The sequence below is a fragment of the Carassius gibelio genome, chromosome B4, assembly GCF_023724105.1.
Source record: "Carassius gibelio isolate Cgi1373 ecotype wild population from Czech Republic chromosome B4, carGib1.2-hapl.c, whole genome shotgun sequence".
Classification (NCBI taxonomy): Eukaryota; Metazoa; Chordata; class Actinopteri; order Cypriniformes; family Cyprinidae; genus Carassius; species Carassius gibelio.
The window spans coordinates 4,398,279-4,416,373 of record NC_068399.1 but is presented as its reverse complement, the minus strand read 5'-3'; the positions used below and the strand labels follow the sequence as shown (position 1 = coordinate 4,416,373).

General features: G+C 42.1%; 1 protein-coding gene and 1 pseudogene across 2 annotated transcripts in view; one reads left to right on the top strand and one right to left on the bottom strand.

The window, feature by feature from the left end:
- Nucleotides 1-18,095, top strand: part of LOC127955977 (gastrula zinc finger protein XlCGF57.1-like) — a 202,483-nt pseudogene that overhangs the window by 46,734 nt on the left and 137,654 nt on the right.
- Nucleotides 10,171-18,095, bottom strand: part of LOC127955945 (gastrula zinc finger protein XlCGF57.1) — a 47,727-nt gene continuing 39,802 nt past the window's right edge. For both annotated transcript variants that reach the window (XM_052553626.1, XM_052553625.1), the window contains one exon: nucleotides 10,171-13,543. In XM_052553626.1, the coding sequence (XP_052409586.1) occupies nucleotides 11,847-13,543 (1,697 nt within the window). In that variant the 3' untranslated portion in view covers nucleotides 10,171-11,846. The remainder of the gene's footprint in view (nucleotides 13,544-18,095) is intronic.

Below are 18,095 nucleotides of genomic sequence, written 5' to 3'. Positions count from 1 at the left end.
AACATGACAGAAGGACTCCGTCACACAGAGAACCAGCAGGTATGTCTGCCCATGCCTCATCCCCAGCCACAGAGCGGGACAGCGGCAGTTTTGAAGGAACTCGCCTGGTGGTTTTTCGGGGGACCAGGGGAGGTCGCCGAGGAGGGAGTGGTCGAGAGGAGACTCGGCATCACTCTCAACCATGGCCTCCCTTCGATCCGGGGCTTCTTTGGGATGGATCAGAGCCTCTCTCTCACCATAGCGGACGGAGAGGTGAGAGGAAGCGCATGCCCGCCATGGTAGCGCCACAACCCAAGATGGCCGCCAGCCCAGCGCCACAGCACCAAGTGGTCGCTAGCCCAGTACCACAACACAAGATGGCCGCCAGCTCCGCGCCACAGCACAAGATAGCCGCCAACCCTGCGCCGCTGCGGTGCAGGGCCACCAAACTCCCATCACGAGGCAAGATGGAAGCCAGCCTCACACCACAGTACCCGATGGCCACCAGCTCAGCACCGACGCCCAAGACGGCCGCTGTCTCATTCTTGGATTATTTCGCTACGCTATCAAGAATACTAGAGGTTCCCAAGACGGTTCACGTCATGGCCGCTGAGCCAGCGCCACAGCACAAGATGGCCGCCAGCCCAGAGCCACAGCACAACATGGCCACCAGCCCAGCGCCACAGCACACGATGGCCGCCAGCTTAGAGCCACAGACCAAGATGGCCATCAGTTTAGAGCCACAGCACCAGATGGCCGCCAGCCCAGAGCCACAGCACAAGATGGCTGATTCAACGCCTGAGTCGCTAGTACAGGTGCCACCGACTCGCCGTCATAGAGGGCGGAGGACGAGGAGACAGGCGTCGACCGTTCCTCAAGGCCTGGAGAACGTTCCCGAGCGGACCGTTTCCGTTCCCGAGGCGGTGCCCGATGCTGTTGCAGATGCCGAGGCGGTGCCCAATGCAGTTCCCGAGGCGGTGCCCAAGGAGGTGCCCGATGCTGTTTCCGAGGCCGAGGCTGTTCCCGAGGAGGTGCTCGCTGCTGTTCGAGAGGCCGAGGCGGTGCCCGATGCAGTTCCCGAGGCGGTGCCCGATGCAGTTCCCGAGGCGGTGCCCGATGCTGTTCCCGAGGCCGAGGCTGTTCCCGAGGAGGTGCTCGCTGCTGTTCGAGAGGCCGAGGCGGTGCCCGTTGCAGTTCCCGAGGCGGTGCCCGATGCAGTTCCCGAGGCGGTGCCCGATGCAGTTCCCGAGGCGGTGCCCGATGCAGTTCCCGAGGAGGTGCTCGCTGCTGTTCGAGAGGCCGAGGCGGTGCCCGATGCAATTCCCGAGGCGGTGCCCGATGCAGTCCCCGAGGCGGTGCCCGATGCAGTTCCCGAGGCGGTGCCCGATGCAGTTCTCGAGGCGGTGCCCAATGCTGTTCCAGAGGGCGAGGCTGTTCCCGAGGAGGTGCTCGCTGCTGTTCGAGAGGCCGAGGCGGTGCCCGATGCAGTTCCCAAGGCGGTGCCCGATGCAGTTCCCGAGGCGGTGACCACGAGGATGTGGTGGTCGTCCACTCCGTCCTGGGCGACTCTGGCGGTGACCACACGGCTGTGGTGGTCGTCCGCTCCGCCCTGGGGGACTCTGGCGGTGACCACACGGCTGTGGTGGTCGTCCGCTCCGCCCTGGAGGACTCTGGCCTTGACCACACAGCTGTGGTGGTCATCTGCTCCGCCCTGGTGGACGCCTCAACATGTCCTTCATGGACTTCTGTTTTGTGTTTTTTGAGTTCTGTTATGTTTCTGTCTGTTCCCTTTAGTTTGTCTGGCCCTCCTTCCCTCCCCCTGAACCTCCTCCGGTCCTCCTCCTCCCTCCTGGTATCCCTGTTTTATGGTTACAGTTCTGGTGTTTGTCCCCCATGTGTTCCTTTTCCGGCCCTCCGTCCCTCCCCCTGAGCCTCCACCTGTCCGCCTCCCTCCTGGTCTCTGTGTTGTGTTTCGTCTTGGAGCGTCTGGGAGCCGCTCCGTAGAGGGGGGGTACTGTCACAGTGTCTGGGTTGTTGTTCCCCGGGGTTCCACTAGATGTCCTCCTTCTCACGGTGTCTGTCCCAGATCACTTCCTGTTCCCTTATATGGTCACCTTCCTCCTTGTTGCGTAATTGATTGTTCCCCCCACCTGTCTCCTGTTTCCCCATTATCCTTCTGTGTATAAATACCCAGTCTGTCTTAGTCTGTGTTACGGAGTCCTTGTTTAAATGTTACAGTTACTCATGCCCGTCATTCGTGTCTTGCCTTGTGTTCGTGTCTTGTTTATGTTCTGATTTGGATTCTCTGGTTTTGACCCTGCCTGGACTGTTTACTCTCTTGGATTACCCTTATAATAAACGGCTTACCTGCAATTGGTTCCTTCTCCTGTGTTTTCTATAACACATAACGTGACACATTTAACAAAGTTCCATATGATTTTGCTGATGTGAACCCAAAATCCTCCCCATCAAAATAAAAGAGGAATTAATTGTCACATTAGGAATATACAAATGTATCAGTCTGCTGATTTTTTTCTTGTAGTACATGAATCCAGCAGCTGCTGTGATGACTCCCAGCACCAAACCAAAGGCTCCAATAGAGATTTTATTCCTGACAGACTCCGAGATAGAGGGATGTGTGTAGCAAATACATCATTTCATTACCGTAAAATGTAAAAGTGTGTAACGTCAGTTTAGTTTGCTTGCATATCTTATTGAATTTTACTTTTTTATCTTAACTAAGACCGGCAGAAATTATATAAAAAAATAAATAACTGATACATTTACCCCAGTCGATGATCACGGGTTTATTGAAGCTACCATGCTCCACCATACAGGAGATCTTCCCTCCAGATTTGGCTGTATATTCAAGGTGGGAGTGAATCTGATAGTACCAGTCCCCATTAGCCATCTCCTCGATGGACGCTGCATCAGTGGTCATCTCTTTACCATCTACTTTGATCTGTTCAGGGTAGAAGTCGAATGCACTGCACACCAATGCAGCAGGATTTCTGCCGCCAACCTGTTTCACTGACCTAAGCTTGATCTTGGGTTGCAGTGAAAAAATACGAGTACAAATTCATAACATGCATTTAAGAAATAAGTTCGAAAGAAAACAAATACTTTAAATTAATGCTGTCAAAATTAGCGCGTTAACGCATTCGATTAATTTGAAATATTTAACGCGTTAAAATAAAATAACGCAATTAACGCGGTTGCAGTTTTTTTTTATTTCCAGTTGTGGCCTATGTATGTTCATCGTGCAAAGAAATATGGATAAGACCAAGGAAGGACTTTTAGACGGAAAGTTTCAGTATAAAACTCTGCCGGATTACTCTTCAGTCTGCCACAAGAAACATTATGACTGTATGACTGTAACAGTGCGTAAATCAGACCTTTCTGTAACGCTAACGTTAATAAGCTTAAACGAAAATAAAGAAATAATTGTGTAGCGGAGTATTTTTTGTACACGGTGCCGCGAACTGTCAATCACTCCTGTACGTGTGCATCACTGTCCTCCTCGCAGCTGCAGCAACTTGCGCTCTCTCTCTTCATCAAGCTTTAAAACAAAAAGGGGACAAAAAGATCATATTGTCTTTGTGCATAGGCTATAGATTAATTCGATAAATGAATATCTAAATTTGTGCCTTGCCGTCTACGGTATTTTTTTAGAACTTAGAAAAAAGATGCTGCAGCCAATGAACAGCCAGCGGGGGCTGCAGGACGACTCAACCTCCGCAGACAGTTTTTAATGTTTATCAGACAATAAATACTCAAGATTTTGCTTTAGTATAACTCACAACGAGTTTCACACACCTTCTCCGGCCACGTTGAGTTGTTGACACTTTACAGTGGGAAAAGCGACGAATGCGCTATTCACTTGTATAACTTAAGGGTGAATGGGTAATGTAGTTTCTGCTCTGGGTGGGATGAATTAGGAAGCTTGCATTGTGAAGGGCGCTCTGAAAATCGGCAGTGCAGGTAAAAGATTAAAACCTCTATTAAAACAGATGTTCAAATGAGCGTACCGGTACTCTACAAGCACGTTCTGGGCGCACGGAGAGGTGGCGGTACGCTCAAGAGCTATATTTGGAAGTGGCAGTACTGAGTACAGGTGCATACTGGCCCACTTAAAGCACTGGCAATGACTATACTTTGGAATTTTTTTGCAGTCCACTTAGAATTCAACATGGAAATCATTTTTGTTTTTTATTGGCATTGATTGTTTTGAAATTCAAATGGTACTTACATGCCTGTGTTTTTATTTCTGTAATAAATATGGCTTTCAAGCCAACAGTTAATTTGGAGGATATTGATGGTTTATTGCAGGTATGTTGTTTACATGAGAAAATCTGTGTTACAAGTTAAACAAAAATTCCAATAAACAATCATATTTTGAATTTAAATAGTTTCTTTGTCTTGAGTTTACATTAATTATTTACATTTTACATTTACATATCCAAAAAGTTTCAGTCTTTTAATTGCGATTAAATCGCGATTAATCGCGATTAATTTTAAAAAATTGTGCGATTAATTAGTTAATTTTTTTTAATCGATTGACAGCACTACTTTAAATATAATATTGAAACAGCTTTAAATTAACCAGCAGTTGTTGTTAAACAGGGAACATAAGACAAGAGGTTTTGACACTTACCCAATTTATTAACAATGGTTGGGTAACCAATTTCTCCATAATGTTTACATTTGCGCACCATGTTGTTTAAATGTGACAAGATTTTGTTATTGTTGCTCGACAAGTGTGCCAACTTCATTCCGATCTCAGTAAACCCTATATACTTTCCAAGAGTGCTGTTGAATTGCATTTGAACAGCTTTATTAAAGGAAGTTGAAATAATGAGTTCCACCTCACTAAGATCAAGGGAAATACAGGTGCACTGAAACAGTACAGAGATGTGATAACCATCTGGTGAAAAAAACAATAACATCATTATGATTGAACATCTTTCTCACAGAATGTTTTCACACACACACATACTTTATCAATGATGGCAAGGGTATTAACAATAATTGAAACTAATTAAATGTAAAATAATACATTTGTTTTTACCTGTCCTTGTGATCAGTATGATAAATGAACCCAAAAGCTTTGCTAAAAACGTTTTCCACCGCTCTTGAATATCCAGACTAAAGCAGACTGAAGGGAGGTCATTGCCAAATTGTTAACTGTTAAGCAGTTTAAAAAGTTAAAGGTTAACTGGCCAATCAGCCATGGCAGTGTAATGGAGATTGATCAGCACCTGCTCTCTTTAAATGCTGTTTATGTTTGCTATTAGTTAATCTGTACAAGCTGAAGGCGAATTCAAAGAAATATGTAACAGAGAGAATCAGTTTCAATGTATTTACCTATGTTCACAGACCCACTATGTTCTCAGACCTATAATACAAAGCAAAACACTGTATCATTTTATTTGCATCTGCATCCATTATATTTCGTGCTGTTTTACTTCCTTTTCCGGGACAGAATGTCTACGTTTGGTAGTTTCAGCAGTGTATAATATAAATGCAAAAATCAGATACGGATCACTTTTAAAAGATGATGTAAGCGGGTCGTCGAAAAAATTGGATATAGTCAGAAAATGGGATTTGGTCATCAAGACCTGCAGTGTAAATACAGCCTTGTTCTCAGAACAATTTGAACGTGACAGAGAATACAACTTTGAGGCAATATCGCCCCAGTGGTGATGGCACCCATGACCTCTTCTCCACACTAAAGATCTTTCCATTGGAAGGAGAAACTTACAGCTGCACTGTGAATCACAAAGCCCTCCAGCAGCCTAAAACCAAAATATGGGGTGAAGTTATTTTCAGATAATTAAGGAAAAATTTCAAGAGACTAAGACTTTTAAGTGTTCTTCATTTTTTACAATTGTTTTAAAATTGATATATATCAATTTTGCAAAATTTAAATTTCATTTATATTTTGTGTAAATTCATGTTTAAATAAAAAAATTGGACTCAAAGCACACTTAGTATTTAACCTCTGCTGCATTTTGAATCAAAAATCACATTTAAAAACAAATACTACTGAGATTAATATATTGATACTATATACAAAGTAACGTGACTGCAAACTCAACCAACAGGGGACTAGAACTGTGGTCTTGAAACTGCAGTCATCACTATATCATCCAGTACAGTAGGTGGTGCTGTCCCAAAAAACTAGGGTCCTAGAACTGCAGTCCTAGATCTGCGGTCCTGAATCTGCAGCCTTCCGGATGTATAAATATATATACACACACATATATCGTATTTTCCGGACTATAAGTCACACTTTTTTTCATAGTTTGGCTGGTCCTGCGACTTATAGACAGGTGCGACTTATTTATCAAAATTAATTTAACATGAACCAAGAGAAAACATTACCGTGAGATGGTGCTCTCTCGCGGCTGTAGATGGTAATGTGAACTCTTCTTGTTTGGTTCTAGATAAATGCGACTTATAGTCCAGTGCGACTTATATATGTTTTTTTCCTCGTCATGACGTATTTTTGGATGATGCGACTTATTCTTAGGTGCGACTTATAGTCCGAAAAATACGGTATATATATATATATATATATATATATATATATATACACACATGCAAACATATATATAGATCTCAATAAATTCTCATACCAAGCTTTACTATCGTAATCGCGGGTTTATTATTCGGATATTTCGTGTGTACAGAGGTGTTTCAGTGTTGTTTTGGCCAGATAACTACCAGGAAGTGTGCAGGAAGCATGTGACACGATGTGGCGGTGTCCATATATGACACTCTAAGATTGACACTGGGAAGGCCCAATCAGAGTCTGAGCCACACACAGCACGAGCTGTGACCACTCCACACACACACACAGATCGCTGGTAGAGGCTGTTTATCATCAGATCGCGTAAATCCATGGAAAATGAATAGAAATGACGATTCTGTCTGAAGAAATATGAAGTAAACATCTGTAAATATATCCATATATCTCCGCAGATATGCATCTTTTGTCTATAAATCCTTATTGACGTTGTTCAGTGAGTCTATGTGAACACAAATAAACCGCTGCTGACGTGACTGAATATGAGTGAGTGGTGAATTTCTATTCAAAATATGGCATAATACGGATTTATTATTTTGCACTCCTGACATAAATCACTAAATATCTGTCACTGCAACAATGTTTTATCAAAATATTGGTCAAATATCGAACCTAGAGTCTTTAAACTTTCAATTGATGCAGTTTGTCCAGATGAAGTAAGACAGTGATGTTTAATGTGCTGTGAAAGTGAAACAATAATAAACTGGGGCTGTCTGCGATGTTTGCACGTAAAGGGGTTAAAAAAAACTCCCATTCAATCTCAGATAACCTGAAATTCACTTACTGCATTTCAACAATGGAGAGGCGGACTAAAGTTACAGCCTTCTCTGTATTCATTCATTCAAGCGGTTGCGCTGCTTGTCACATACATCTCAACTCGGAAGCTTCTCATCTTTCATCCACAGAAGAAATTGAATAACTTGGTTTATGCTCACAATTTAGACTAAACTGCCCCTCATTCTCCACCAATTTATGTAAGGAAACAGGTCAATGTAACTCAAAGGGAATCATTTAAGATTTTATAGGGAATTTGGACAGAATCACTGTTTTATGGCTGATCATGGAGTTGGCCAGGAATTCATTGAATGCTAGCTCAAACTGGTCCTCACGGCCCCACCATGGTGCCTTTCTTCCCGGAGCTCCATGATGAGCTCACCAGGTTGTGGACAGCACCTTTTACTGTCAGAAACCGGCTGATGGGCTCCTCCTCCCTCACCACCCTTACCACCCTTGACAGATTCCCCCAGTAGAGGTGGCAGTAGTGACGCAATTGTGTCCTGAGTCTGCATCCTGCTGTCGGGGAGACCTGGTGCTTCCTCCCTGGGTCTATAGTCATTCCTCTTGTCTAACCAGCAGTGCCTATATATGGCTTGAGGGGAAGCTGCTTCCGCCTTACATGCTATGGCGTTATAGCAGGTGCACCAGGCCAAGGCACTGAAGGATCTGAATGAGGGTGGTCACCATCCAGATTCTGGTTGAAATAAGGGTAGTCGACAAAGTTCTATGCATCCACTCCTGCATCCATGCCGCATCCACAGCAGCCTCCAGCAAGTGGTGCCGTAGAGCTGGGCATAGGCAGGCCGCCCCACCCGTCCTGGTCTCCGTCAAACCTGGCGGTGAGCGGAAGAGCAAAAGGCCCTGGACAGGTGACCCAAAGAGAGGTAGCTGGTTTCTGGTGGATGGTGAAAACACCTCTCCCTCCCCTGGAGGAGGGCTGGGTGGAGAATCAGGAAAACTCTACAAAAAAGCGGTTTTCTTGATCTCTGAGACCCAGGAAGGCATGGAGAGTTGCAGACGACCAAGCACTGGACTTCACTCATCCTCCTCCTTTGCCAGATGGCAGTAGCGGTCGGTTTGAGAGTGTCAATGATGGCCTGACTCACGCACCCTCTGCCAATCTGTGGAACCAGATGAACCTTGTACTCCAAACTCATACCCATCTCCGGCCAGCTCACAAGCCACCCGAATTGGGTACCTGAGTTCTACCTCGTTGCCCCACTGTGGGTACGGCTGTGGTTCCGCTTTAACCGTTTCTAACTGTCTTGTCAAGACAGGGTTTTACAGCCCTTACCTCATTGTATCCAAGAAAGGCAGTGGGTTACAAGTTTTGAACCGGGCCCTTCACCAGCTACCATTCAAGATGTTGAGGCAGAGACACATCTTTCTGTGCGTCCTTCCCCGAGATTGGTTTGCAGTGATCAACCTGAAGGATGCGTAAATTCATGTATCGATCATTCCGCACCACAGACCTTTTTTATGGTTTGTATTCGAAGGACAGGCATATCAGTACTAGGTCCTGCCCTTATAGCTCTCCATGTCTCCCTGTGTCTTCACAGAAGTCGCAGAGGCATCTCGTTCCCCTCAGAGAGCAGGGTGTTCACATTCTCAACTATCTAGAAGATTGGCTGATACTAGCACAATCTAGAGATCAGTTGTGCGAGCACTGGGACCTGGTGCTCTGGCACCTCAGCCTGTTAGGCCTTCAGGTCAACTGGGAAAAGAGCAAACTCTTGCTGACGCAGAGGTTCTCTTTTCTCGGTATGGAGTTGGATTCAGTTTAACAGACTGCACGCCTCACAGAGGAATGTGCACGGTTGGTGCTAGCCTGCTTGAATATGTTCAAGGGAATGACAGTGGTCTCATGGAAACTTTTTCAGAGGCTCCTGGGGCATATGGCGGCCGCAGTGGCACTTACACCACTCGCCCTGTTATATATATATATAAAGAAATAACTTTAGTCATATAAAATTACTCACTGCACCAGGCTGAATAACTTGTAAATCTAATCTGTTTTTAAGTCACAGTTTATTTGTTTCTATATTTTTTTTTACTTAAATAGTGTTAGGATCTGAATTGTGTTTTAATCTCATTCTAAGTTTAGTTGGTAATATTTGTTAACTAAATGTAAATATTCAGTGATATGTTCTCAGCGTGGAGTACCATCTGGCACAAGTCTAGCAAATAGAAAGCAAAAAAGTAGCAATAATAGTAATTTATTTTAGTTAATATATTTTATGATAAATTTGAATGGATTCTTATTGTAAACTAATGGAACATTGGGTCATGAATATTGTCTCAAAAGTCATGGAAATGTATTGGTATGAAATGTGTACGAACCAAGTCAACCTCAGTGTCGTCGGCTCAGATGAAGGAAGACTGTTCATAATTTATTGGTATTATAATAAAACTGAGTGGGTAGATTTTTTACATTATAGACTGGTTGTTTTCACACACTGCTGCCAGACAACGGTGTTCAAACACCTTATAAAAGTTATATTTGCATAATAGCTTCCCTTTAAGGAATTTATTTGTTAGTCTTTCCATCATAGTTTATGCATGTGTTCTTATGGGATAAGAAATTGATCTTATTTGTTTGAGTGTATAAGTTTTTTTTATGCACATCTTGCTGTTTCCATCCAACATTTTTTTATGTAATATCCAAAAATGATCATTACTATAGGTGGATGGAAACATAGTATGTCAGCTATGCCACAGCTAGCCACTAGGGATGGGACAAAAAAAAGACAAAAATTGACTCATTATTTACTACGATTATTTTTATTTACAATTTTAAAATATATTTTTTTATACCAGAATCTATGGTAACATTTAATACATTATATTATTTCTTGTTTATACAATCCGCTGTGAACCCTATGGGCGCCGCCATCTTGAACTGCCGCCATTACTGCATGCCTGCGAAGTGTGTGACACTTGCCGGTGCCCTCTAATGACATTTCAATGAAAGCGGATCCTGCTCATTACAAAAAATGTCTGGTGAAAGGGAACATTGGGTAGATAATGCCAGGCAGTGGCCAAAACTTACTGATAAAGGTAATTTATTGACAACACAATGTAATAATGTAAAAATATGTAATGTAGTTAAGAAGTGTATTAACTGATGACAACAATAAAATTGAACGCTGTCATTACTAGCTGTGTTGCTAATATGTTCACAAGCTTCACAAGTTTCAAATAACTAACTTATTATGCCATCCTTAAAAATATTCTTGTTTGCCATAACCCGACCGACCCTGTCAATTTAGGACCGACCAAATTAATTATTTTTTCCCCTTTTAGTCAGACCGATTTTCCGATTGTAATTGCGTTTGTAAAAGACCCACTGAATTTGTTTTTCCTCTTCAAACGACTAATACAAATGCAATAAAATGTGAGACACACGCAATTGATGCTCTTCAGATGCTCTCACATGCGTTTTCTCATGCACAGAAAAATCGCAAAGAGGACAAGGAGACCGACAGGCTAGACAGAGCAGGTTACTTATGATAGAAAAAAAGTCTCAGGTCTCAGTTTGTGTCAATTTTATTAAAAAATTCAAACAATAAATACTCTTCCGCTTGATCAGGAGCTCTGTGTAATCCGTATGGTCATAAACATGGGCAGTCAATGTGGAACAAAGGTTCGCAAATTTCACAAACTGATTTATTCCAGGCCTGTAGTTTTGTGTTGTTGTTAAAACGGTCAACCACACAACACGCTCTTCCCGGTATCACTGGACAGCATACCTACTAAAAAAAACTCAAAAATAACTTTTCGTACAGCTAACAGCTGCTACCAACACGCTACTTCTGCAGCAAGGCACGCAGTAATGGCGGCGCTGCTTTACTTCAGTGTTTCGCCAGATTTGTGTATATACAAGGCAGAGGAAAACTACAAAACATGTAGAATCAAGCTTTCTAAAAAAATAAATATATCACAATACATATTGTATTGGCACCCAAGTATTATGATAGTATCGGATCGGGAGGTAGGTGTAACGTCCCATCCTTACTAGCCACAGGAGTACATGTGGACAAAAGAAAATAAAAAGCCTCATAGGTAAGCATAAAGAGGTCAAGAATGCAAGTAAAAGTAGTAGTCGTGGTGTCAGTCTGTTTCTTATTATATGCTTTAACAAAGAACACAAAAAGGGTATCATGACTTTACACTGTGTATTTAAATGTGAATGCAAAAAATATTGAGTACAACTGAATTGTCTTTGAGAAAGAATACACAGATGATTATAGAAATTGCTCCTTTTTCTAAACCTCGTCACTCTGGGGAAAACTGTAATTTCTTACCCAAGTTCACAAATGGCATTTCAAGCTTCTTTGACAAACTGAAGACTCTAGTAATGTCTCTCTCCAGTGTGACTCTCAAGCTTTGCGTAATTACTTCCATTGTGATGGCACATAAAAGGCTTTTTTTCAGATTTTGAATGATGCTTAAGTTGATTCCTGTCTATTTGCACTAATGACAATTTAAAAAAAAAAAAAGTTTAGTGAATTTTAATGTGTTTTTTAAGCTTTTCTTTTTGTGGGAAAGCCTTCCCACACAGCTCGCAGGTGAAAGGACTCTCTCCAGTGTGAATTCCCATATGGACATTAAGGAGTTTTTTCTCCATAAAACTTCTTCCACACTGATCACATACAAATGGCTTTTCTCCAGTGTGGGTTCTCATGTGAACCTTAAGATTGCTACCAAATGAGAAACTCTTCCCACACAGTTTGCAGGTGAAAGGTTTCTCTCCAGTGTGAATTCTAGTGTGACCCTTAAGGCTTCCTTTGTCCCTGAAGCCCTTCCCACACAGTTCACAGGTGAAAGGACTCTCTCCAGTGTGAATTCGCATGTGGGCATTAAGGAGTTTGTTCTCCGTAAAACTCCTTCCACACTGAACACATACAAATGGCTTCTCTCCGGTGTGAGTTCTCATGTGAACCTTAAGACCGTTACTAAATGAGAAACCCTTTTCACACAGTTCGCAGGTGAAAGGTTTCTCTCCAGTGTGAATTCTAATGTGACCCTTAAGGCTTCCTTTGTGCCTGAAACATTTTCCACACTGAGGGCAAGTATAAGGTTTCTCTCCAGTGTGAATGATCATGTGGGTTTTAAGGCAGTGTATCTGCATAAAACTCTTTCCACACTGAGGGCAGATTAATGGCTTCTTTTCATTATGATTTATCATGTGAACCTTAAGACCGTTACTAAATGAGAAACTCTTCCCACACAGTTTGCAGGTGAAAGGTTTCTCTCCAGTGTGAATTCTCATGTGGATATTAAGGCCATTTTTCTGTGTAAAACTCTTTCCACACTTATCACATGCAAATGGCTTCTCTCCAGTGTGAATTCTCATGTGAATATTAAGTTTTCCTTTATACGTGAAACTCTTTCCACACTGAGGGCAGGTGAAAGGCTTCTCTCCAGTGTGATCTCTCATGTGAACATTAAGTTTTCCTTTATACGTGAAACTCTTTCCACACTGAGGGCAGGTAAAAGGCTTCTCTCCAGTGTGATCTCTCATGTGAATCTTAAGTCTTTCTTTACACGTGAAACTCTTTCCACACTGAGGGCAGATGAACGGCTTCTCTCCAGTGTGAACTCTCATGTGGACAGTGAGGTATCTTTTCTGTGTAAAACTCTTTCCACATAGTTCGCAGGTGAACGGCTTCTCTCCATTGTGAACTCTCATGTGAGTCTGAAGTCTTCCTTTAAACGTGAAACTCTTTCCACACTGAGAGCAGGTGAACAGCTTCTCTCCAGTGTGAACTTTCATGTGATTCTTAAGTCTTTCTTTACATGAGAAACTCTTTCCACACTGAGGGCAGGTGAACGACTTCTCTCTGGTGTGAGTTCTCATGTGGACAGTGAGGTATTTTTTCTGTGTAAAACTCTTTCCACACTGAGGGCATATTAATTGTTTATTTTTTATGTGAATTTTCATGTGAGTCTTAAGATCTCCATTGCGTGAGAAACTCTTCCCACACTGTTGGCAGGTGTAAGTTCTCTCTCCAGTGTGAATTCTCATGTTGGGATTAAGGTTTGTAGTTTCTGTTTTTTGAGTTCGTGAGGAAATCTTTTTAGTCCGTGAGCAACTAATAAATTTTTCTTCAGTTTTGAAATCATGCAGTTTCCCAATCTTATCTTTGTCATCCGTTTCATTCAGTTCTTGACTTCCCTCATTCAGCGCCATCAGGTCTGAGGTAAAAACAGACAAATACAAAGTTAAAACCAGTTTAATGTTACAAAGCAACAGACACTCTAACATTTAGCCTAGTGCTATGAATCAATTAATAAAACAATTTTACATTTAACAGAGTTTCTGCAGGATTTTTAAGCTCAAATTTAAAGTTAATAATGCAGGTAAAAAAAAATGTTCCCAAATATGAAATTATATGAACCATATGAAAAGTTAATCCAGGATTTTAAATGTTGCACAAGACATGAGGGCTCAAATTTAGTAGAAAAAGTGACAATTTCCGTAACTGGTGTCAAAACTGCATCATATTACATCATGAGAGGGAGTCATTTGCCACTATCTGCATTGGCTCAGTGCAAAGTAGGTTGGTATTCAGTAAGAGCGGTTGTGTCTCAGTGCGTTTTAAGTAGTTTTGGTATTTCGATCTATCATCATCATCATGGGAAATTATTGTGTTTGTGGAGGCTGCACAAACGCCAGCCTGTCAGGACATGACTCCACAGGTTTCCTACCAAGAAAAGGGATGGTGCCATCTTCCGGACCTGGGTGCATTTTTTGCTTGTGAAGAGATGGGACTCAACTCTGGGCGGCATAATAACTAAAACTGGACTCCCCTTGTTTTGTGTGAACCCTTGCCATTTCTAACTGACTAGATCATAATGATCTGAGTGGTCTGTTATGTTTATATTTAATGAACATATCTACAATATATTTCAGTCCTAGGTCATTGAGTGATTTATAAATGAGTAATAGTACTTTAAAATCGATCCTAAATGTAACTGGAAGCCAGAGTAAGGACCCTAGGACTGGTGTTATATGTTCAGATTTTCTGGGTCTAGTCAGGATCATGGCAGCTGCGTACTGGATGAGCTGCAGCTGTCTAATGGTCTTTTTGGGAAGGCCGGTGAGGAGCCCATTACAATAGTCCACCCTGCTGGTGATAAAGACATGAACTAGTTTCTCCAAGTCTTGACTGGAATCAAAACATTTAATTAGTGCAATGTTTTTTAGATGATAGTATTCAGAATTTGTTACTGACTTGACATGACTACTGAAACTAAGGTATGTCTCCAGAACCACATCAAGATTCCTGACTTGATTTTTAGTTGTTAGACCCCTAGAGTCAAGGTATGCATTCACCTTGAAAACTTCATCTTTGTTTCCAAATGCAATAACTTCAGTTTTTTTCCCTTGTTCTGGCACATCCAACTATTAATTTCATCAATACATTGGCAGAGGGAGTCAGTGGGGCTGTAGTCATTTGGAGATAAGGCTAGGTAAATCTGGATATCATCAGCATAGATGTGATAGGCAACTTGGTTCTCATTATTTGTCTTAGTGAGAGCATTAACAAGCTAAACAAGATCGTAATAGCCATCTCCCTACTCAGTATGACCCTGAACCAATTAAATACCATTTTCAGAAAGCCCGACCCAGTTTTCCAGTCTCTCTAGTAGTATGTTATGATCAACAGTGTCAAACGCAGCACTGAGATCTAGCAATACCAGCACTGATATTTCAGAGTCAGAATTCAAGCGAATATCATTTATTATCTTAATGAGTGCTGTGTCTGAGCCATAATGCTGTCTGAAACGAGATTGAAAATTGTCCAGGTATCCATTTGAGTTTAAATAATTGTTCAGCTGGATTAAAAACTTACTTTTCTATAATTTTGCATATAAAAGGAAGATTTGATATTTGTCTATAATTGCTCAAAAATTGTGTTATCGTCCTAAACTCCCCTTAACTCGCATGTGTCAATGTTTGCGAATAGATTTAATGAAACTGGAAAAATTTAAAGGATAACAAGCTGTCTACTTGCTTACCTGCAAACATGCTTACCTTTAACAGCATGTTTATTTTCCAGTGCTATTTTGAGTAAATTATAGAAACTGTAACAGAGTAATGTACTCGAGGATTGCGTATTTAACAAAGTAAACTAAATAGATATTACTTGAACTCTAACTGGCCATGTTAAATTTACTTCATTCCTTTGCTTAATGTACGTAACTTATTTAAGAAGATTTTACTTAATTTTTATTTTGCAAGATTCTGCAAACATACATTTAAAGTAAAATAATGTCTGTGTAACAAATTAATAAATTATCATTATTATTGAAGTAAAATGTAAGTATTGAAATAAGAAAATCTTATTATTGTTTGTTTCAGTGTAGATAGTTATTACTCAAACTCTAATGTTAAATTGAATCAATTCATTTGCTAAATGTACATAGCTTATGTAACCATGGTTCAGAGTAGGGAATGAAATACTGCGTCTCTAAGGGTCGCTATGGGGAATGCCTCATTGTGTCCCATGTCTGAAGCATACATTGAAAAAACGGAAACAAGTTGGCCGGCAACAGCTACTGACGTCACAACCGGTGCGACTATAGAATAAATAGACGCCAAGAGAACACGTCATTCACTTCTTCGTCTGAAGCTTGCATCCAAAACATGGCAGGAAACTAGACGACGCAGTGTCTGGTTCCCTACTTAGGGAACCATAGTTACATTTTTAACCTGACACATTCCCTTTCAAGGGAACTTCGAACTGCGTCCTCTAGGGGTGGCTATGTGGAACAGTATACCCACGCCGCCATGCTGAGAGAAATGCAAGCCAGAACCATGACAAGCACTGAAACGACCATTTCCATGGGAGTTGTCCCTGGGACATTAGACCGCTGTCCGTGACATTATCCCTAATGGCCAAAGGCCTAGGCTACATACCCCACTTACCTGTTAAGGCCTCTACCCGCTTTTTGGGTAGAGCTCAAAGCTTGGAATCAAGAAAGATTCCTTCATAGGGATATGGCAAAGAGCCTAGCATTTTAACTAAGTCTTGGCTGTCACACAGTGGGTACCTTTTGCTCTTACATAAGGCTCGCTGAAGGAACTGTCTCAACAGATCCCTAGTAGCAACACCCTAACCCTCTTTAGATCGGTGAAGTGGTGCACAGGATGAACGGGGCTTACCATCTCAAGAAAGGGCACGAAGCAACTGTGCGAAGCCCTCACCATATAGGTCTCTAGAAGAAAAGCATAGTGCTAGCGTGCTAACTTACCACAGTGTGGATTTTAGAAAGTGCACAAAGACTTCACATGCACACTTACATAACGTGGATTTTTAGATACTTGTTCTAAGGGGGATTTCCTGGTACTCTGAAAGTGCAGCTCTAGAAGGAAATGGTGCATCCCAAAACAATGTTCGAGAGTCATCAACTCGATCTATGGTGATAATGCTGAAGCTGCTAGCAGAAATTTACTTTGCTGAGGGAGCACAATCCAACTCTCCTGAGAGGGGGGGGCTCAACCTGCAGCAATTTCCAATGTTGGAACGGCCAGCAGTAGGCTACCTAGCTGAGGGAGTACATACCCAACTCTCAAAGAGAGAGGGGTTCGACCTATAGTCTGATGATGAGAATCAGAAGGGTAAGCATCCTGCAAGCTAGCCAAAACTTAGTGCATCGTAGAGGTGAAGGAAGGCCTAGATTACTTGATGCTGCTGGTTGCCAGGTACTCTGGGACAAACAGAAGGTCCACTCTCATGTGAGAGGAGAACTCCAAATTTAGGAAGAGAGTAGCCAGCTCATAGGAAACCCTTTTTGGTAAAGGGGACTGCTGCTAAACTATGACAAGAACAGCCCACAGAGCAAAGAATTCAATTTGGGTGATTAAGGGGAAGCGCCAGGCCCTTCATGTTGAGAGAAGCAATGCTTGAAGTGCTTTAATAAAAACACTGGTTGAGTGGAGCCCAAGGAACCAAGGTCTTACCAACTCGAAGAAAGGGAATGAAGCTGAGCTTTTGTTCCCTTACCATACTGGATTTCAAAAAGTGTGCAAAGTGTTCAATGTGCACACTTACCACCATATGGATTCAGAAAGTACACAGAGCTTAGCATGTGTAGTTAAAGCTTTCCAAGCATCGAGAGGAATGGATATCCCTCAGCAAGAAGGGATATCTAGGTGACCAGGGAGCCCCTCCCCTTATGAAAATTAACCATGGTTTTACTACAAATAAAACCAAAAAACCATGGTTACTATAGTTAAACCATGATGACCACAAATTAACCATGGTTTTGCTAATTTAACCATAGTTTAACCATGGTATTTGTAGTAAATCTGTGGTTATACAAATGGTAGTCAACACGCCAAAAAGCCATGGGTTACTACAGTTTTACTATAATAAAACCATGGTTATTTTACGTAAGGGTCAGGGCGACCCAGTCAGACATCCTTAATTTTAAAACAATGAGGGTAGTGATGTTTGAAAGTGTGTTACTAAAGTCACACTGGTTGAGTGGAGCCCAAGGTAGCTGGGTGAAACCAACTCAAAGGAAGGGAAAAAAGCTGAGTGCGTAACCCTTACTGTGCAGGTTTCAGAAAGTGTGTCTTGCATGCACACTTACCACTTATGTGGATTTTTAGAAAGTGCGCCATGTGGATTTCAGAAGTACACAGAGCTTAGCCTGTGACCTTAAAGTTACCCAAGCTTCACAGAGGTGCTGAACTGAATGGGAGAGGCAAGCTCAAATAAAACCCTCTAAGGGGAGG